The sequence below is a fragment of the Hyalella azteca genome, unplaced genomic scaffold (genome assembly GCF_000764305.2).
Source record: "Hyalella azteca isolate HAZT.00-mixed unplaced genomic scaffold, Hazt_2.0.2 contig15315, whole genome shotgun sequence".
Lineage (NCBI taxonomy): Eukaryota > Metazoa > Arthropoda > Malacostraca > Amphipoda > Hyalellidae > Hyalella > Hyalella azteca.
In genome coordinates this window covers 104,157-125,597 of record NW_025945171.1, presented here as the reverse complement: position 1 = coordinate 125,597, position 21,441 = coordinate 104,157, and the positions used below count along the sequence as shown (strand labels likewise).

General features: G+C 38.5%; 1 protein-coding gene across 1 annotated transcript; it reads right to left on the bottom strand.

Moving 5' to 3' along the window:
• Positions 1-11,993: 11,993 nt before the first annotated feature.
• Positions 11,994-18,635, bottom strand: LOC108682776 (GTP-binding nuclear protein Ran). Its single transcript, XM_018172015.2, has 4 exons — positions 18,538-18,635; positions 13,945-14,133; positions 12,779-13,034; positions 11,994-12,558 (listed from the first exon to the last, which is right to left on the bottom strand). The coding sequence occupies exons 2-4, from the start codon at positions 14,121-14,123 to the stop codon at positions 12,343-12,345; spliced, it is 651 nt and encodes a 216-aa protein (XP_018027504.1). The 5' UTR covers positions 14,124-14,133; positions 18,538-18,635; the 3' UTR covers positions 11,994-12,342.
• Positions 18,636-21,441: the final 2,806 nt, after the last annotated feature.

The following is a 21,441-nucleotide window of genomic DNA, read 5'->3' as shown; positions in this document are numbered from 1 at the left end:
TATGAAGAGTGCACTCTTCATTCGTTTATTCTATGAAACGAACGGGAAAACAAAATTTTTTGATGCAATTTGACGGGTTAACTGCCCTATAATTCATTCACAGTTAAGTTAAAATTGATAATTTCAGATGATAATAAATGAAACTGCAAAAAAGAAGTAGAAACAGAGCATGCGAGATTCTTAAACGACTTTCTGTACAATTAGTCAAGTACGAAAATAACCCTCCATAAAAAGGTGACAGTCTAGACTTAATATAATTAATTTGCATGCCCAATATATTAATGATTAACTTGCCTCAAGTTTCATGTAATCGTATATAATATTTTTGATGAGCGAGGAGAGTTTACAACTATTAATCATTATCATACAGGAACATACGGAAAAGTTATGAAAATGATCAAAATAAATTAGTAAATGTAGCCATTAGTTCTTAATTAATTAAGTTTGTTAACTTATATGAGGTGTAAAAATCTTACGCTCTTTATGGCTATCACACTGCGGCTTTATATAGTGTGACTTTATAGCTATCACGTTCCATGTTACACTGCAGTACACTATATAGTTGAAGGTTAATTAAGAAGGCGGTTCAACTAACTTTAGTTTCCGCCGCTCGCTCTCGCGTCAATGGCTGTGCTAAACCAGCGGGTAACGAGCGCCCAGACCATATATGGCAGGCTTCATGAATAGATTTTACCTGTCATAGCCTGAGAGATTATTTTTAATGTTGCATCAACTTTGTTATAGAATACTGTTGAGCTTAGACAGATCAAAGCTAAATTCTAACGAATGCCTGGATACCTAAAATAATTCTAAACGATGTCAAATAATATTCGATTAAACACAGTACAAGTAGAAGTTTATAGCAGTAAATTACAGGCGCAATATCAGAAAGCATTTCTGAAGTTTGGCAACACAACACGCATTGCAGGGAACAGCCATGGTTTAACTAGCAGCTTAACCATATATAGTTCGACCATATATAGTTCAACCATATATAGTTCAACCATGGTTGAACTATATATGTTTTTATTTAGTTCAACCATATATAGTTCAACCAGCCACTGCACAAGTGTTGGGTTGGGATCTGTCACATGGACTCGTATTTAAGAGCGTACCTGCAGCCAAATACTGTATATCAAATTTACTGTTCAACATCTCCTATAAGTTCTTTCATACGTAAATTAGTTCATTATTAAACACATTATTTTTTGTATTATCACGATAGAATCCACGACGCGATACGATCGTTACGCGGATGGATAAGTTGATAAAAGTTATTTAAAGAATATTTTCTGAATTGTCCTGATGTACAAAGAAAACCTCAACTATATGTAAGAAATTTTAAGTGAAGATGACAATATGTTACGTCTCCTTATATTATGTGAATGCAAAGTTCAGCCTGATTTTTGTACACATTATTTATGATTATTGAATCAAAAGGGGGAAAGACTATCTTGAATCCCAAACCTCGATTACGACGAACTTATGGTGAGCGGAGTCAAATAAAGTTTTTCTTCTTTTATTCTTAGCTTTTGCCACATATCGAAATGGCGCATTATAAATGTAATTACGCGTACAACGTTCAACATGTGATCTCACTAATCTCAAAACTGCAGCTCTTCACAGAAATCAACCTCAACTCTTCGCATTCTATTTTCCTCGTTAATTTGACCATTTTTTATTCATTGACCAATGTGACCTCTTTAGAAGAGATTTTTCCCATTGACCAATGTGACTTCGTTAAAAGAGAAATTTTTTTCCAATGACCTATGTGACCTCTTATAAAAGAAATCTGGTAAACCGATATTTTCTTCATTAGCCCAATACCGTCTACATAAGCCCAATGCTTCTTCTTAAGCCAAATGCTTATTCATAAGCCCATTACATTCTTCTTAAGCCCAATACATTCTTCTTAAGCCCAATGCTTCTTCTTAAGCCCAATGCTTCTTCTTAAGCCCAATGCTTCTTCATAAGCCCAATGCTTCTTCTTAAGCCCAATGCTTCTTCTTAAGCCCAATGCTTCTTCATAAGCCCAATGATTCTTCATAAGCCCAATGCTTCTTCATAAGCCCATTACATTCTTCATAAGCCTAATGCTTCTTTATAAGCCCAATACATTCTTCATAAGCCAAAGCTTTCTCTCTGAATAACCTAATTCGTTCACGGTGACTGAACATTTTTCGGCGCACGCGACAAAGGCGGTCAGAAGAGAACTTTCCCAGCGGCATTGTTCTGAACTTTTTCTCTCACGGAGCGCGAGTGAAAGAAGAAAAGGAAACAGTTAATGCAGTGAATAGACGGGCTTGCATGGCAACAAATGAAGCCCTTAAAGCGAGCTCATATACTAGACTCTAGAGCTTCACGTGTAGGAACGATGATTTATATTGAAATGGTGAGTATGAATTTGAACGGCTCCCCCATGAAATATTACCAGGCATAAGATATGCGTTAGAAATTTTCAATTAATGATATCAATTTGCAAGAATTTACTTATTTACCCAAATAAAATCGAACGAATTTGTATGGAAATAATTAAAAAAAGAGAGAAGAATTGGGAAGATTAAAAAGTTATTCCGCCGCAACAAATGTAGTACCTTAAATCTACACAGCAGCCGTTCCTCCCTTGAGCAACGAACGAACTCATGCGGTGGACAATCACTCAACTCGCCTCTTTACTAGTTAATGCGCGCGCTCTTATCAACTCAACTTCCTGCCTCTCGATCGAAGAGGAAAATTCCAATATTTGTGAACGTTTGAAACATTTTTCTGTTTGAAAGAACTATAAAATTTAAACACACTTTAAATGACTTAGATCACTTAAAAACATCACTATTCACATGAAGGACTAGTACTCGCAGAGACTATTTCGGTATCGTAAGTTCGGAGCACAAGACAAGATAACTTCGGAACACCGAACACGCCGCGCGCACGACACCGAACTATCAACAGCAGCTGACGCTGACCTCTAGCGACTGTCTGGCTTCTTGTCTCCAAGCTCAATGCCTCCTTGCTTGCTTTCATTAATTGCAAGAATTAATGGAATAATTCTTGCTCGCAGCCATTGTGTGACCAGTTAGCTACGTACACACGTGCAGTGACTGTGATGTTAATGCACGTCGTTTGAATACTTGCGTGTCACGCAGCGCTCGACTTGAGGCCGCTGCTGTTCCCGGCAATTCGATCTGGTCACGAGCGCGAGGAGATGGCCAGGCGAACCTCGTTAATTTTAACGTTTCGTTGATCTGAATGGATCGCAATGTAATTTAAGATTCTATTCCGGGATTGGCTTTCGTGCAATCTAAGGCCTATCGCGTTCACTTCTTATTTGAGTTGAAGCCAATAAAAACAACGGTCTTCCAGCCAGCGTTCCAAGACTGAATGTGAATGCAGCCGTGGCGAATACACAAACTGAGTAGAATGTTTTTCTTAACCAAGATTCTGGATTATTTAGGCTCAATAAATGAAAATATTATAATGAATGATAAACAAATGAAATAAGTAAGCGTTGCTATTGGGATTGCTAGCCCACGATGACAAAAAAAAGATAGATATAAAAGTGCGTTTCAAGGCAGTGTAGAGAATCAGAGTGATTGTCAGCCCACTATTAAGAATATGGCAATAAGCTGCTCGATAGGAGAAGCGTAAAAAAAAGAAACTCGCGCGCTTGTAATTTCAAAGCAGCACAGGCACAGATCGCACGCACGTGATGGAAAGGCAAGACCGGAGGGCGGCTACTCTGGCATTGCGGTTTTTGCGCGGAACAAGCACGCCAGTTTCTCCGTGCGTGATACTCTCTTCAAAATTTTGATATTGCAACTGATAAGTATGACTTCAAATAATAGGTTTCACTCTAATATAATAAGAAACATATAATTGAAGAAACAACTCTTCTGTTCCTTAATTACGTGTCACCTTGCGTATTCTGGAGCAAACGTTAAAAGAAAATTAAATTCATGAATGGAATCCCGCAGACAAAAATTCCAATTATGATGAGAGAATAATTATTCTAGTTTTGAGTCACTTTTTCTAAAAATGATATGACTCGAGCATATCTTCCTTGAATGAAATAACCAATGTATAAGCAAAACAGCTAAATGCTAGTCCCGTTGAAAATACTCTACAACGGGACAGCTAAATGCTGGTCCCGTTCTAATAGATTTAAGCGATGCAAAATGAACGCCTTCAAAAACAGACTAGATGAAGCTATGCAGGAGCATATGTTCAGTCTTAAAATGCCTAGCAAATTACGGACCAGGCAATAAGTCCAGCAGCTATCTCAATCAATCGTCAGCTATGGAAAGATCGGGTTCCGAAGGCCGGATCCCTTGTGAATCAAGTCACGAAAAATTCAAGAATCGGCAACAGGCCATGGGCCTATTTCTTCAGCGCCGACACTTCTATTCTATTCTAAAATCTATTAGGTGCACAGTACTCACATGCGGGTATGTCACTGTAGCAACATCGCTGGGACTTCAACTTCGGTACAAGTTGGGGTCGTTTTTGTTTGTTAAAATCGCTTCTTCGAATGTTAAGCTGTCATATTTTAATTTTGATAATAATAAATTAAAAAAAAATAGTTTAACATCACAAATAATTAGTCACTTTCAGTCCACTGATTTTTCTTCTTTGTTGCAGTTCACGGAATTTGAAAATTCACCACAAGTAGCGTTCAAAACATAACAAATGCCGGACAAAAATGCACACAAAACTAAGGTTAAGTGAACCTGAGGTTCAATTAACGCATTCACGGCCAACTGATCAAAAATTACTTTATCAGGCGCGGCGGACGGCGCAGCAGCGTAGGTGCGTGAGCGCAGTGCGCGATGTGTTCACGACTGTGACGAGCGCTTCTGCGCAGACCGAGCGTCGGAAGACCCGCGGGAGGAGGGGAGGGGAGGAGGGGACATGTAGGGACTCAGCGAGCCTCGGTGCATCAATGATCGCGACTCTCGCTACCGGACGACTTAAAGTGCAGTGCAAGGGAAACAGGAAGCCCGTGAGCCTCGCCCACTCCTACCTGCAGCAGCTCAGGCCGTCCGAATCAATGAAAAAATGTTGTTTGCAAGTACTAAAAACGAAGTACCTATACTAAAAGACGATGTATAATTCAAAAATATGTGTTACCCGTACAAAAATTTCCATATCATAAATACAAATGAAACTTAGTGCTTCTGCAATGAAGTATTTCACAATATTTTATGCATTTAACTTCAATATAGCCACAGTTCCAAGTTAAAAAGTTTCAATTTAGACATCAAAAAAGAAACAATTGGAAAACAATTAAAAAGTCAACACATGAGATTCGAATGATTCAAGTGAGCAGCGCACGTTCAGTTTCAATATACAATAATGCTCATTGGATGCTCCAGCTAGTCCATAGCAGCCTAAGATTCAAGCCAGTATAAAAGATGACCTAGGGAGTGATATTGTATTATTTAGTATGAATTACACCCATAAGAACGGCTCTAAAGCCACTTAAGTGTAAGTAAAAATTCTAACATAGTTTTGCGGGGCTAGAATCGGTATTGAATTTTCACGTCCAAATGACGGACTAACAATCTAGGAAATTCAAGTTCACCTGTATAGATTTTAATTTAATCTCTGATCACATAAAAAAACTTGCGCCAAACTAATCGAAAATTTTATAAAATTTCTTCATAAACGACATCTACCAATTAGCAGTCATTAGTAATTTTAATTTGATCTGAAAACATTTCGTGTGAAGGAAAGAAGAAATTGCACTCGCATAACGCTTCAAATCATCTTGAACTCTGCAACGGTTCAGTGTGATGCCAATATCTAATCGTTGTCAAAGTGCGAAGAAATAGGTTAGTTAGTCTAAAATACAATAACAAAATTATTCTTGTGCGATAATTGAGGATAGTCTTTTGTATGGGTGGTCAATAAAAATTCTTAATATTTGACTCACTCTCCACCACAGAAGCATGCCAGGCACGCCCAATGCTGTTGTAAAGCAAGGTGCCGGAAACAATCGGATCTCTACCGAAAGCAAAGGGGAAATATAACTAATGGTTGAAAAGCAATGCTTGTTATTCATCTCATCTGCAGCTCATTTATTCCTCACATGAGCGATTCATCGCGAAGTCAAGTAGGAAAAATACTGCCCGAAATTTGACAGGAAATTTTTCGTTCTATTCAGGTCCGTGTTTGGCCCTTGCTTTGAATTTGTAACAAGAAAATGGTCCTGAAGGTGACCTACTGCAGGCATATGGTCCACCAAAGAAGTTAGAAGCAACAAAAGTCCTTGTTGCAAAAAAAAAAAACAGAGTGACCTAAAGGATGCAGTTTGCCCAAAAAAGCAACAGGAAGAAATAGTTTCGGCTTCTCAACGTGTATGATGGCTCCCACAAAGCGGTGTCACGGCAAGGTCAGTGTCGACAGCAAAAACTGACGCTATAGGAGACGGACTCCAAATAGAACTATTGGTGACGTAAACGTCTCACCAATACTCGATTTGTAACGAAAATTCAATAGAGAAAGAAAATTTTCCCTCGTCTTTTTCAGTCATCCAGGTATGCAGTTTTGACTGTTTTCTTCCATTGCAGTTATTGAGGATTGCTGGTAAACATAATTCTACATAAGGAGACAATGCGAAATAACAACTAACCCGCCAATAAAGCAATTTACATGTTATTTTTTTAGAACTCAAATTTTGGTTAGAATTGAATTGTGATCATGAAGTCACTGATGAGTTATATTTCTACCATACAGTATTACAGTAATATCGCCCCACTTATGGCCTCGGAGCCACAACTGTCCTGTGGAGACATCCTCGGCTACCAACATTTTATCAGGACATAACCCATCCCAGCGGCCATAAGGGACATCATCATGACGACCCTAAAGGGCAGCACTAGCCTTGATGATTCCATCTCGACTCCATACGTGCGAGAACCAACATTTTCAGGACTGAAGAGAGCCAAACCAGAATCTGGACGATCGATCGCGAGCATACTGTCCTGAGGATCAACCTGAAGTATGATCCGGCAGTTATAATGTTTTAAACCATGGCCGTTCCGTTAATAAAAGAATATGAATCACCGAGCGTTCGGTACTTTTGCTAACTCAAACACCCCGCCAAATTATTGACTAAATTACGTTGGACCTATAAAATTGGTCGCTAATTAAATCTAACGCTTTGGTGTGCACATTCTGGCACGCAAGATTTTGTGTCGATAATGGTTCACGGCCACAAGCCACAATTGCAATTATTGTATTTTAATATATCATTAATATAAATTTACAAGCAAAAGGTGAAGAATTACTGGCGCACATGCTAGTATGTCAATAAATGAATAATGTGGCATAAATTGGATCAAGTATCATAAGTACACTCACCGCCTGAGCGACCCACAGCAGGCGTTCATGATGCTGTTCTTGTCGTGCGGCCAGTGAAGTGGAGGCAAGGGGCTGCACGACGACCTCCAACGAGGACCCAAAACAGGACTACCGTCAGCGCTAAGCCCACCGCTCGCTGCACTTTTTGGTCGGGCTAAGCGAGGTGTGGAATTTGCTGAAGAACAAGGGGACACTCTCGACATCGAGCCAGAGCTGCCTCTCGATGATGGTCGACATGAAGTGGAGGAACTCAACGGTATAACCGATACTGAATTAGATCTTGAATGTGGCCAGGTCGAGGGAGAAGGAGGTTTCCGTGTGTCTGTCGAACGAGTTATACATTTTGAAGACAAATCAGTTTGTGACGTCTGTGCTTTGGTCTGTCTCCGCGTGGCAGGACTTGGGAATGTCTGGATGAAGGCGCTCTGGCCTTTTCTATTTATTGCAGTCGATCTCCTACCAGCCATAATCATTTTGAGCATAGGGGATGTCCTTTCCTTATCTTTAACTTTCTTCTTCATACATGGAGATCTCTTGGCCGATGTCATACTTTTACAATGCACCCCACAGTCAAAGAACTCATAAGAACTCTCAGACTCTAGGCAGCTGCTTTCGTCTATGGGCACCATTGTTGAATTGAGAAGTTGTCTTTCCTGCAGAGGGCGATAAGAAGAGTTCTTGTGGCTCGTGAAATGACCTCTCAACAAGCGCGTGGGGCTGCAACTTTGCAGCGGAGACAGCGGGGAGGAAGAATCGCTGAGTGGGGAACACACGTGGGAGGCCACGTGAGTGGGAGTGGAGCAGTGAGATGACTCTGGAGTGTTGGGGGTCGTTGGGTGATCAATCTGCACCATGGTCACGGAGTTACGAACTTTTTTGAGCTTGAACGATCTTCAAATATCTACAACACCGTACGGATTATACCTAAAATTTTTTTAAAATAATTCACAGATAAACATTTCACAGATAAATTGATGCACGAGTTGAGATTTGTGGATTAACATTTTTTAATAAAGCGTCAAGCTTTTAAACACTAATGTTCCTACACAAGTGCGACGCTGGAGGTAGTAAGCAAGGCATAAGATATAATATTCTGCATATATTTAATTAATCTTGCACTACAAATCTCACGATAAAAATATGTAGGAAATAAAGAACATGTACAGACTCTTTTCTGATCACATAATTTTGTGTTCTATAAACATTGACGGTTGGGTGCATTTCACTTGAAGTTGTGTACCGAAACTAAGAATAATCGTCACTCTTTGTTAATTAGTGAAGGTAAAGGCGTCCGATTATCTTTCTTTTGAACGATCTTTTGCCCAAGCCCATTGCTTACGATCATTCAATTCCATGATAAGTTATAACCGTTTTCACATTCACTGAGACATTTACTCATAACCGTTCTTGTATTCAAGGAGAAATTTATTCATTACCATTCTCACATTCACTGAGATATTTACTTATTACCCTTTTCACATTCACTGAGACATTTACTCATTACCATTCTCACATTCACTGAGACATTTACTTATTACCATTCTCACATTTACTGAGGCATTTCGAATTGATTATTATCTTGCATTCTTATTTATTTTTTTTCTACCGACATAAAAAATATTCGAAAAGCGGCTGAAAGCTCAGACAATGCACATTTTATGCGCTTCAACGTGTTTTTTTCCAGTTAAACGAAAAGCTCGCGCGGTACGATTGAAGCTTCTAATTCAACATATGAAGCAATGGTTCACGTTAGTGCATGGACGTATAGGTCCGTAGCGTTTGTCAGGAATGATGGCGTGGGTGGCATTAGAGCGGTAGTTTTAACTGGCACTTGAGGAGGCCACTGGAGTGCCAACCTTACAGTCACCGCGTCCTGGGCAACACTGCCTAAAGGGAGGCACTCTCCTCAGCATCCTTGCTTCCCTCTTTCTCCTCTCTCTCAGCATCCCTCGTTAACTCTCATTAGCGTTCGCGAAAATATAAAATTTAAACTTAATCTACAATGAGATGAAGTCTTATTGACAAATACACAGTTATTATCTAATAGTATCTATAAGTATTTACAAATTTCGATATCCCATTTTCATCCTGCAGTATGATCGAATCTTACCGGCATACCGTCAATGCATCTAACTTCGCCACATCGCTCAAGTCGCCGTCCTTCAATAGAAACGATCTATCATGTGAAAAAAACTGAACCATAACTTTCTAGCGAGATTGAACCACCTTTGTACATATTATGTGGCAATCTAACCTTACAAATCGCAATTTCGTAGCAATATAATATGGTTTTCTGTGCCGAGCGTCGAGGTAAGTGCAGTATCTGCTGAGTGGCGACTTATGTCTCATTGACGATACATCCTGCACGTGTCAATTCATGTGCAATTGGAATTGAATAAATGTTTATGATGTCCAAATAAGATGCAAGTAGTGACGGCATGTAGGGGTGGGGCGCGGTGTGTCAAGCTGGTCGATATCGCGCGCTGTCACTCATCTACTGCGACGCAACTGCAGCCGCTGATCCCAGCCGGCACTTCTACCCACCGGCTTCAATGTTACCTTTTCCGCTCGAGATTGCGATATCTACGACGATCGTTACTGTTAAACTCTTTTCAATAATAGATTTTAATTAAAGGTAGTAAGTTGTAACTTATTATTTTCATTCTTTTGTAAGTTTGTGAGTGGAGCCCGGAGCAGAGTTTGGAGTGACATGAGATGACCAAGCACAATTAGATTTAAATAACCTTATTTCTTGTCAAGAAGCAGTTTGCCAGAAGCGTGCAATACTGAATATCAACTTTATAATTTCATGCTGGGAACTTCAGAGCTTATGCAGCCATAAATATATTGTCGCGACGTAAAAGAGTTGATGCAGGTTCTTGAAGGAACATTGCATAGGGAAATTATTATTGGCCGCGTTTAGAAGAATGGCACGCATTCATATTTAATATTTCAAAAAGCAAAAATATAACTAAATTTAATTATACACTAATGAATGTTTGATTACTTTTCATTATGTTTATTCTATATTCCCTTTACGACACTTATGAATCTTTTGATCATTTAGGCGCGATTCCTTTTATGTTCAGGCCTCAGTTTCGCTTATTAGAAATAGCGAAGATTTCGTTCAAATGGCTGAATAGGCTTTCAGGGATCCAAGGCATGTCGAATTTCCCGCTAACCCCCGAAAAATTATCTCAGGAAAGCCTCTGTCTCAGCTGAAACCGGAATTGTCGAACGAATCAAACCCATTTTACATTCTGAATACCGAAAATTCACTATACGATTCATTCTAAATGCTCATATCGACCAATTTTCGGACTCCGGTCTCCGAGAACGACACTCGACTGTTTAAAGGCAAAATTCTAGCAAAATATTGTTGAGACATGTCTATAATTTTCAAGAGATCAGCAAACAAAAACAAACCAAACAGCAAACAAAACAAACGTGACGGGGAATATCAAGATAAAAGCAGTGGTGGGCACACTTCTGCTATTCCGCTAACCGCTAATTAGCGAAGCTAACTTTTTCCGTATCGGAATAGCATTTCAGCTAACCTTGAAAACCATTAGCAGACCAATTAGCTTCCGCTAAATTTAATTCCGCTAACTGGCAGTCCGATAACATGTTTAAAAATTTCTTCTGATATAAAATTCAGGTGTTAATACTTAATGCCAAGTATCGTTAGCCGTGTGCCACACTGATGGCTGATTACGTCTACATGATGTACGTCAAACAATCACGTCTTGTGTTACTGCTGCATATTGTAGTGGCACAAGACGTGATTGGTTGATGCAGCGTTGAGAGACTGACGCTCATCAAGGGCAGAGAGGCTGATGCTCATCAAGCGCAGAAAGGCTGATGTCCATTAAGGGCATTTGCAGAGAGGCTGATGCTCATCAAGCGCAGAAAGGCTGATGTCCATTAAGGGCATTTCTTATTCGTTTAATTCTCTCTTATTCGTTTAATAGTATGTTGAATGTCAACTACTTCTTAATTTTACTTGTTCATTAATTATTCATGTACATCTTGATCATCATCTGATCTTGGCATGCTACAATTTTTTTTGAAAGCTTCTTGTCAATATTATAACATTTCAAAAGTTCGGCTCTCTAGTTCCGTTTTTCAGAGCCTCCAAAAATATTAAGCTAAAGCTAAATTGATATACTAAAAGTTAGCGGTAAATTCAGCTAAATTTTCGGATATTCACGAGTTCAGCGTTATAAACGCTAACTTTTCAGTTAGCGGATAAACTGTTATCGAAGCTAACTTTTCGGTTAGTTGTGCCCACCACTGGATATAAGTTTCGGATATTCACAGCGGACCTAGGGCATGCCACATAAATCCTAAAAGGAATCTGCCATATAATGGTTTAAAATCCAGTATTCATTTTAAAAATTGCTAACGAACGTGTTGCCCGTTACTACACCCGCTTTGTAAAAAGATATCGATTCTTTGGTACTGCACAGGGCCGAGTAAATTGAGAGCAACGATGACCAGCAAGTCAGACAATTTGCAACCCGATCACTCGTCATGAACAAGACTTACCAATGATTACCGCCGCAACATTCGTCTTTTAATGCTTGCATAATACGAAATAAAAGCAAGCAAATACTCGAGAATAAAACTTCTCATTCGACTCAGGTATTTTATTAAAAAATCCTTGCAGGGAATGCAGCTTCAGCGAGATGATCTTAAAGCGTACAAGCTTGTGCAACACTAATGGCTAATAACAGTTACTTTTGGTCAAAAGCGATATCAGGATCATACCAGAACCTTTCTATAGCTCGAAACCCACTATTGAAATAAATTGAAAATCACCTATTTAATAAGGGAGGTAAAGAGAAATTTAAAATAATCAGGAGGCAAATTGGGAAATTTTCCTTTAATTTTAACAAAATCGGGTTACTTTTATTCGGCGATAATATGAACGCTGCAGAGGTTGTGGCCACGACCACCTTCGATTTTGCTAGCACCTGCACTTCACAAATCCTCGTCGTCTTCGGGCAAGGCCGTCTGGGAAGCCTCCTGCAAGTCGCTCTCGATTTGTTGCTGCCACTGAGGATCCATTTGAACCTCGGGGGGCAAGAGGGCAGGCATGGCCACAAACTCTAGGTTGGGATCACCAATCAGCTTACGGGCCAGCCACAGGAAAGGCTTCTCGAAGTTGTAGTTGGACTTGGCCGAAATGTCGTAGTACTGAAACAAGAAATCTCTATGTAATACTTTTCCATTTCGCATTTGAAAGATCGTTATATGATGAGACATTCTGATGTTTCAACAATACAAGCACCATCAACAACGAGACTAGACTCTTCCACTTTCACAAACAAAGTAATAAACAATAGAATCTTACATGAAAACACCATTAGAAGTAAGGTGATTGAAAAGAGTACGGAGATGTCACATTCAAACTGACCTGGAGATTCTTCTTTCTGTGGAAAATGATAGACTTTGCTTTGACTTTCCTGTCCTTGACATCAACCTTGTTTCCGCACAAAACTATGGGGATATTTTCGCACACCCGGACGAGATCCCTATGCCAGTTGGGCACATTTTTGTAAGTAACACGTGAGGTCACGTCAAACATAATGATGGCGCAGTGGGCCTGGATGTAATAACCGTCACGGAGACCTCCCAACTTCTCCTGCCCAGCTGTGTCCCATACGTTGAACCTGGAAATTAATGAAATATTCATCTTAATATTCAAGTAAATGATCTAATTTCACATTAAAAAGAAGCATTCCGGTTACAGTAGAAAAGAATGTCCAATTTTTTTTGCTACTAAACTATTATGAAAGAGACCAAACAAATTCTCTTGGCGTTTATTTATATTGAATCAAGATTTTGTCTAAAACACTTGTCGAGTTTTACCTGAGAAACTCTTGAGACAGTGAAAAAGGTGTCAATTGTCCTTATTTTAGAAGAAATTAATATCAAATACAGCTTTACTTTGGAAATTAAATAACACTCAATATGAATTTCTGTCAATTTATCATATCCTATCAATACCAACCCATTTGTAACAGCGATGATAGTAATAACCAATACATAGACAACCTTTGAATAATGCATGCACCACAAGGCTAGTGCCACAAGGCTAGATAATAATCCAGAAGAAATAGACAACAAATGCAACTACCAATAATATGTGTAAAACATGTTACACGACATTATTTGAAAAGATATAGAAAAATAAGATGATTCAGAGAAAAATAAGATGACTCAGAGAACTCTTATTAATTCATGTTAACACCAAAATGTTAACTTTTTCAAAGGAATAGTAGCTTCTCTGAAAATGTTGCCGTCAAAATGACACAATGACCGTGATGGAAGAAAATATTTCATAGTGGTAACAGAAATTATCAAGAAGTACAAGAACTCAGCCCTGTTGTATGCGTAAATTACAGACATTTCTGTGCTTCTCACCGTCACAAACAAGCATAAATAAGAGCATTTAAGCACAGCATTTTAGCTTTAAGAACTGTGAATGTAATGCAGGTATTAAAAAAATTACTTGGACAACAATGCATAGAATAAAGTGTTATTAATTAGGCAATGTTGGCTAATGGAATATATACTTACTTAATCTGTCCTCTATTGGTGTGGAACACAATGGGATGAACCTCTACCCCCAAGGTGGCAACATATTTCTTCTCAAATTCTCCAGTGAGATGGCGCTTCACAAAGGTGGTCTTGCCAGTACCTCCATCACCAACAAGCACCAGCTTGAAGGTGGGCATCTCCTGCTCAGCAGCGGCCATGCTTCCGTGTCTGTAATGAGGCTCGGCTGGTTAGAAGTTCATTTTTATTGTTGATTGATGCTATTCAATAACAACAGAGCCAATATATACACCAAGAAAATATTTAGTTAAATTATGAAGTTATGATACAAATATATTTAAGTAACACAATGATAATTCATAACACAAGAAAATGAATTTAATGGAGAAATCTCTCCATAAATAAACTTCTCTAGAATAGAAAACAGTTTCTAACTAAAATAAAGAACACGTATTCTGGCAAACTTTCCAATTACAAGTATGCACTATAAAATTCTGTCAAGAGATAGCTATATAAGCAATCGAACTAAACCCACATTAAGCAAATAATTCAAGAATAATTCTAGTTATCATCAGTAAATGTGATTAGTTCTCAGTCAGCTTCATATCTAGCTGACAAGTTCCCATCTATTTCAGCTACCAAGTGATTTTGTGCATTTCAGTTCAAAATATTTCATCCTAATCAAGTGGCAGATCATAAAAAGCTAACAGGCAAAAAAAATCAAGCAAGACATGAACAACAAAGGATGAAAAAATGAAAACCAGCAGTAACAAAACAAGCTATGAACAACAGTAGCTCTAGCATGCCAGTGACCAATAATTAGCAATAGTCTCCAAACAGCAACTGGTTAATCAAAACCAGTTGATCATAAATCATCTTCATAAAAAGCATTCCAAGAGGACTTCTTGTTCTTTAGTGTTTTTCATTAAAAATATGTAATAGCAGTGTATAATTTATTAATGAAAGCACAAATTTGATGTGGCCCTGAGGTGATCCATCAGGTTTCAGATGCTATGCACTCAAATAGATTCATACCAGAACTAAAATCTTTAGATGAGGATAGCCTTCCCTCTGTTTGGTCAATTTTTACTCCTCACACACAAATGAAAGCTCTTGTATCAGCTTAGAGATACTAGCTTTTAAATGTAGCGAATTGATAATGCATAAACATTGTCCATTTGACATGGTATGTCACCTTCCTTCATGTCTTTAAAGTTCAACTTTCTCTAGTTATAGTCAAATGGGGTAAGATAGGATCGCAGCCTTCATGGGGTAAGAAAGGACCAGCCCATGCGTGCATTCTAATTGCACTGAATTCAATTTGACAAAAGAATATGTTAGAACAATCATTGCCTGTCATTTCAGTGTTTGTTTCAACCCTCTTGTGCAAATAATGAATTTCTGGCTAATTTCAAAGAAAACCTTTGTAAAGAAGGGTCACAAAATAGCTAACCCTGTTTGGGAAATAAGCCCTGTCTAATGACAAAAAAATTTTTGGCCAGGTTTGTGGATGTAGGCAGGTAACCTCAAGTAATAGGCAACTTTTTAGACATACTAGGCATTCCTACCTGCTACCATCACTGCTTGACGTGTATTCTAAAATGGGGTAAAAAAGGACCGGACATGGGGTAAGACGGGACCACTAAATGATCCTGTTTTACCACACAAGTGGTCCTATCTTACCCCACAAATGGTCCTGTCTTACCCCACAAATGGTCCTGTCTTACCCCACAAATGGTCCTGTCTTACCCCACAAATGGTCCTCTATCACCCTACAGTTTATCAAAAATAGTTTTAAAATGAATATATTATTGTGTAGTACATGGAGTATTTTGGTCAAAATTTTCATCTTTTGCTCAAACTTCATTATAAGTTGTTAGCTTTTTTAATTATAGAAATTTAGTGCACTAATTTAAATTGCATCAAAGGGATATAGAAAATAGGGATGTCTATTCCCATTAGTGAGCTGCAGAACTATGTACAAGATTGGCTGGGGGAAAAATCACTGTGTGAAACATGAAAAATAATTTTGATCACAACTCTGTGAGAGGGTATGAGCTATGTTTGAAGTGCACCACAAATGCAGTTAGCAAGAAAACACAAGAGGTCTGATACTTAAGTTATTATCCATTGGTTTTATTACCAATTTGATGAATTTTTCAGACAATGACACTAATGGAATATACATGAAGCATTTAGCAGTGCTCTACAATGAATCAAAGCCAACCCACTATTACTATGCTTAACAAAGTTTTCTTGTGACAAAAACTTCAATGTGACTGATATTAGAGTTGACTTCCTTATATAATTAATTTTTCTATGGTATTTTGTTGTATCTACTGATTAGTGTCCAATAATTAATGCATACCAGATAAACACAGCAGCAAATGTTTTCATTTGTTGCCCCTACCCTTCTCAGGATCAGGGCCCCAGGGACATCACTGATTATTTAGTCCCATAGGGTAGTGAGCAAAATTTTAAACTGGATCAGCCAATTCAAACTGAGTCAAAAAATCCATTCTTTGCCACTGTGAATTGATCTAAATATTCCCAGAAAGTCACACTAAGTAGTAAATTAGTTTTAGCATTAGTATCCAATTCAACCTCATTTGATTGTAGATTCATTTCATGTTCCAAATAAACAATTTATCAATTTGATGTTGCAGAAAAGGATAATTCTAACACATCAGTTTTAACTAATTTTGCAATGATTTTTGCATTTTTGTATGCCTTCAAGCTTAAATTGATCAACAAAGGATTGGGTTTGGGTCTACAATATTTGTCCAAAATGGGAGACAATAACACCACTAATTTCATCACTTCAGCATGTCATCAAATGCTAGGTATTGACTGTGCCTTAACACGTTGGCCGCGATTGCGGATTTAGCCCGAATGCCGTACAGGCGATAGGTTCAAACTTGTATATCTTCAGTTACCCGGCAGATAGCAAGGAGAAAAGTTGTGTGCAGCTCTGCAGGGGTATGTTCTGTCATTGTGTCAAGTAAAATTTGTGGCCGCATTTGGTGCACATCGCTCAGGGTTGAAATTCGTCATTATTCCTGGCGATGTGTACCAAATGAAGCCATGCCTGTTGTGGCTCATATTGGCTCACACCGCCTATCGTAATCACTTCTAATACTGTGGGTGATGTGTACCAAGCAAAGACATGCATCTATGGCTCATATTGCAGAAAAACGCCTAAAGTTATCACTCTTATCACTGTGAGTTTTGCGCGCAAGAAATCTACATTAGTTTTGAGTCATAACTGCACACATTATGACTACCAGTATCTCTTAGCTTTTTGTGAATGATGTATATTATGCATGGAAATTACTATGGAAAGAGATTGGTGTCAAGGTTTTCATAATCCTGAATAAAATTGAGGGTATTTACATTGTTAGTTCAGTTATATTTACCTTATAGAGATCATTCATCGTTTATATTGTCCTGAGCAGTGAGCTTCTGTTACAAGCAGCATTTCAGAGAAAGAGTAAAATCAGGATGTATATCTCAAATTATCGAGTGGGACAGAGGACAGCCCACTTTCATTTAAAATATTTTACTTTTTTTAATGCAAAGATAGATATATATATTGCTTTCATCAATGGACACAAATTTCGTAATTTTTGTATTACTTGCATTTGAAAATAAAACTATTTCTTTAAGCAGTAGTTGACTTCAAAGCATTCCCTAACATGCCTATTTAATTGCATCATTGAAATTTTAAATTTGAAAGAGTAATAAGACTTTATAAAAATATGTATTTTTCATATGAATGTACCACATGTGTACACATCGCGATTCTGAGAAGTACAGCGTGTACATATATGGCGCACATCGCGGCCAACGTGTTAATAAACAGCCTTATTAGGCTAGTCAACAACAGATTATTTATAATACAATTCGATTCTTCTATCTGCGTCAAATTGTTTATAGTAATATATATTGGATAATGCTGGTATCCATGATACTTAACTTAATTCCTAACTGGTCTACTTATTTCGTCATTGTACTTGACACGGAAAGATCTAAAATAAAATGTTTTGTGATGCTCGCCGCCATACTTTGATACTATCCTGTATTATAGGTACTATCTACTACCAGTCAAATAATATTATAAAATCAATCAAAGATAAATCAACTTCGCACCGCACCTTCCATTCCGCGAATTTTTAAATTTTTTATTGTTTTCTCAAATAATTGCTCGAAAGGGACAAGAAATGAGGTAGTAAGAACTGCGATAATAACACGTGATCATAACAAAGACCGACACGAGTGGCGACCGAGTTCTGAGAATGGACTGGAATAAACCAGAAATGTCGTCTGCGTAATTATTATGCCAAAGACCTAGCATAAATGGGCGAAAATGTAAAATATCACTTTATAGAGAATAAGGATGCACATCAATTATGGGATAATAAAATTCTACTAAAAATCTTAGGTTTTCTAGTTGAATTCCGCGTGCACTTCCCATTCAACTTTGGTTTCACAGGAATTTGGCATCTAGCTACTTCAATAAAGTGCAAATATTAGAAAAAGTACAGATGCAACTAAAATAAAAAGACACAATACTGTTCAAACACAATTTTAACGCACAATAATATTGTTTAATACCTTTAATACGATGCCGAACTGGAGAATAGGAACCAAAAATCTGACCGGTCGCTAAGGCTGTACGGCTCAGTTTCCTGTCCACAAATGACTAATGGCGGCGGCGCGACCGCCGAAACTTTCTGTGTGCTGGATGATGTAAACGAAAAAAACATGAATTAACTCTACCGAAGAAATTCAAAATTAGTAAATAATTTATTTTTCAATACTTTATTGAATTTCATCGGTTTATATAATCCATAATAATTATATTTCCAATCAAATAAAATTTTAAAAGATTTTACTGCTTCTTGGAAGCCGAAAGAAAAAAGGCGGGAAAGACATTAAATAAATCATAATAGAACACATTACGCAAAATTACCGCTAACAGAACTGTACATAGACTAGATGAAGCTGAAATTTATTGTCAAGGTTCAAGTCAATTGTCATTGAAAAAGTTCCAGTAAAAGCGTGCAATTGTTTATATGAATCTAAGATATCCACAATCATGGTTGAAAACTTGCCTTCGAACTTACAACTTATGTTCCTAAAATAGATTTGTACATAGGTAACTAACACGGCCGTGCCTCAAGAAATTCATCGTACATGGAATATCTTCCAAACTACTGAACCGATTTCAATGAAACTTGGTATATAGATTCCTGACCACCTAAAGGTGATGTCTAGCCCGTGTGAATTTTCGCGATTTCGCCCGCGTTCTCGATTTAGGTATACGGTAATACGGGCAAAAATACGCATCGTACATGGAATATCTTCCAAACTACTGAACCGATTTCGGTGAAACTTGATAAATATATTCCTGACCACCTAAAGATGATGTCTAGCCCGTGTGAATAGGTTAGGTTAAGTCCATGTACGATGCGTATTTTTGCCCGCATTACCATATAAATCGAAAACGCGGGTGAAATCGCGAAAATTCACACGGGCTAGACATCACCTTTAGGTGGTTAGGAATCTATATATCAAGTTTCATTGAAATCGGTTCAGTAGTTTGGGAGATATTCTATGTACGATGAATTTCTTGAGGCACGGCCGTGTATCGTACATGGAATATCTTCCAAACTACTGAACCGATTTCAATGAAACTTGGTATATATATTCCTGACCACCTAAAGGTGATGTCTATCCCGTGTGAATTTTCGCGATTTCGACCGCGTTCACGATTTATACGGTAATACGGGCAAAAATACGCATCGTACATGGAATATCTTCCAAACTACTGAACCGATTTCGGTGAAACTTGATATTTAGATTCCTGACCACCTAAAGCTGATGTCTAGCCCGTGTGAATAGGTTAGGTTAAGTCCATGTACGATGCGTATTTTTGCCCGTATTACCATATAAATCGAAAACGCGGGCGAAATCGCGAAAATTCACACGTGCTAGACATCACCTTTAGGTGGTTAGGAATCTATATATCAAGTTTCATTGAAATCGGTTCAGTAGTTTGGAAGATATTCCATGTACGATGAATTTCTTGAGGCACGGCCGTGGAACAGGCCGCGTTTTGTCCGAGAGGTCCTGTCCCCCCTCCGTAAGAGCTTACTGACAAGTCTATGGAGGCGCATGCCGGAGGAGCTTTGCCAAACTTCACACCTAGTTCATGTTCCTTTCCGTAGGTAAGAACGCTAGAGGGCATAACAGCCTATAAAGTCAAGTGCTCAATGCCATAGCGCCGGATGTCCACAGCTACAACTTGAGCTTGCTAAAGGCAAACATGGCCATACTGCATCTGGCCAAACCTGCACAAGTTGCACAATTTCTCTATCCAAAACAAACCTGAGCGGACCTAACCCAACCTCATTGGCTGCAGGAAGTTAGAAAGGCAATTCATGTGTGCTAGTAGAGCCAGTCATTGGCCCCAAGAAGGTTGTGAGCCGGGACAGCGTGAATAAGGTAAGCCGGATGAGGAACTGTCTGCTCATGAGCGAGCATGCTTAAGCATTGGCTGAAGACATAGGGCGCTATTACTTTTCTGCAGTGCGTAGCTGGTCTGGATTACGGAGTTCAAGTGTAGTCTGCGGCTTCTAGCTCTAAGGCTGAGTAAAGTTAATGTATGGTGAGGCTGGGTGCCAGCTCTACGGCTTATTTACGAGTAAAATTCGTGGCCTACGGCTGCGCCCCCAGTCTATGCTCGTCTGAAGTTACACGAGATCTCGCGTTCCAAGGGGCATTGTTACTAAACGCTTCACCATAAGGCTCGTGGTATGACTATGGATATTATTTGCAGGATCTAGTTGCTATATATGCACGATTAATTGCAACTTTCTTCTCCGTCGCTCTCGCACAACCGGCAGACGTCTCGTGTAAGCGACTTCTTGTACGCGAGTCCCAGTTTCTGTTGCATTCTTCCTGGCCTTTCGTCTCATTGAGATGCTAACGCTGTTTCATTTTTTGCCCGCTTTAGCGACCTGGCCGCTTGAGGCTCCCCGCTCCTTGTGTGCGACGAATGGTATACACCTATATAATATAATACAATTTTTTCAATAATATAGACCTTTAGCCTTATTGGCACGTTTATTTCCAACTGTCATTGCGAATTAGCTTAATAGCTGTAGCGCTGATTACCCTTTCTAATGCTATTTAACTCCTGTACGTCCACTCCTAGTTCATCAAGATCAATTCCGTAAATGATTTTCAAACATCAATGTCACAAGAAAATGAGTGCCGTGTAGGATATGAACGTTTATATTGACTGAAAATGTCATTATTATTGTTGTTGTATGATCTTAGGGTTCGCCAGGAAATATAATGCGATTATTCAGGAATTATGATTAGTATTTTCCACCGAACTTCATGGACTCAATTCCGAATTTATATGGGAACTTACAACCCAAAGTCATCACACAATTCTCTTCTTTCTTCGAAACACGAAATTTTAAATCGAAAGCACGAAAAAAAGGAATA

What these genes read in the sequence shown, in the direction of transcription:
- LOC108682776 (XM_018172015.2), bottom strand. Translation starts at nt 14,123, where the DNA reads ATGGCCGCTGCTGAGCAGGAGATGCCCACCTTCAAGCTGGTGCTTGTT. An exon ending in ACCAATAGAGGACAGATTAA is followed by an intron (nt 13,035 to 13,944) that starts GTAAGTATATAT and finishes ATTAATTTCCAG; the next exon opens with GTTCAACGTATGGGACACAG. An exon ending in ACAGAAAGAAGAATCTCCAG is followed by an intron (nt 12,559 to 12,778) that starts GTCAGTTTGAAT and finishes TTCTTGTTTCAG; the next exon opens with TACTACGACATTTCGGCCAA.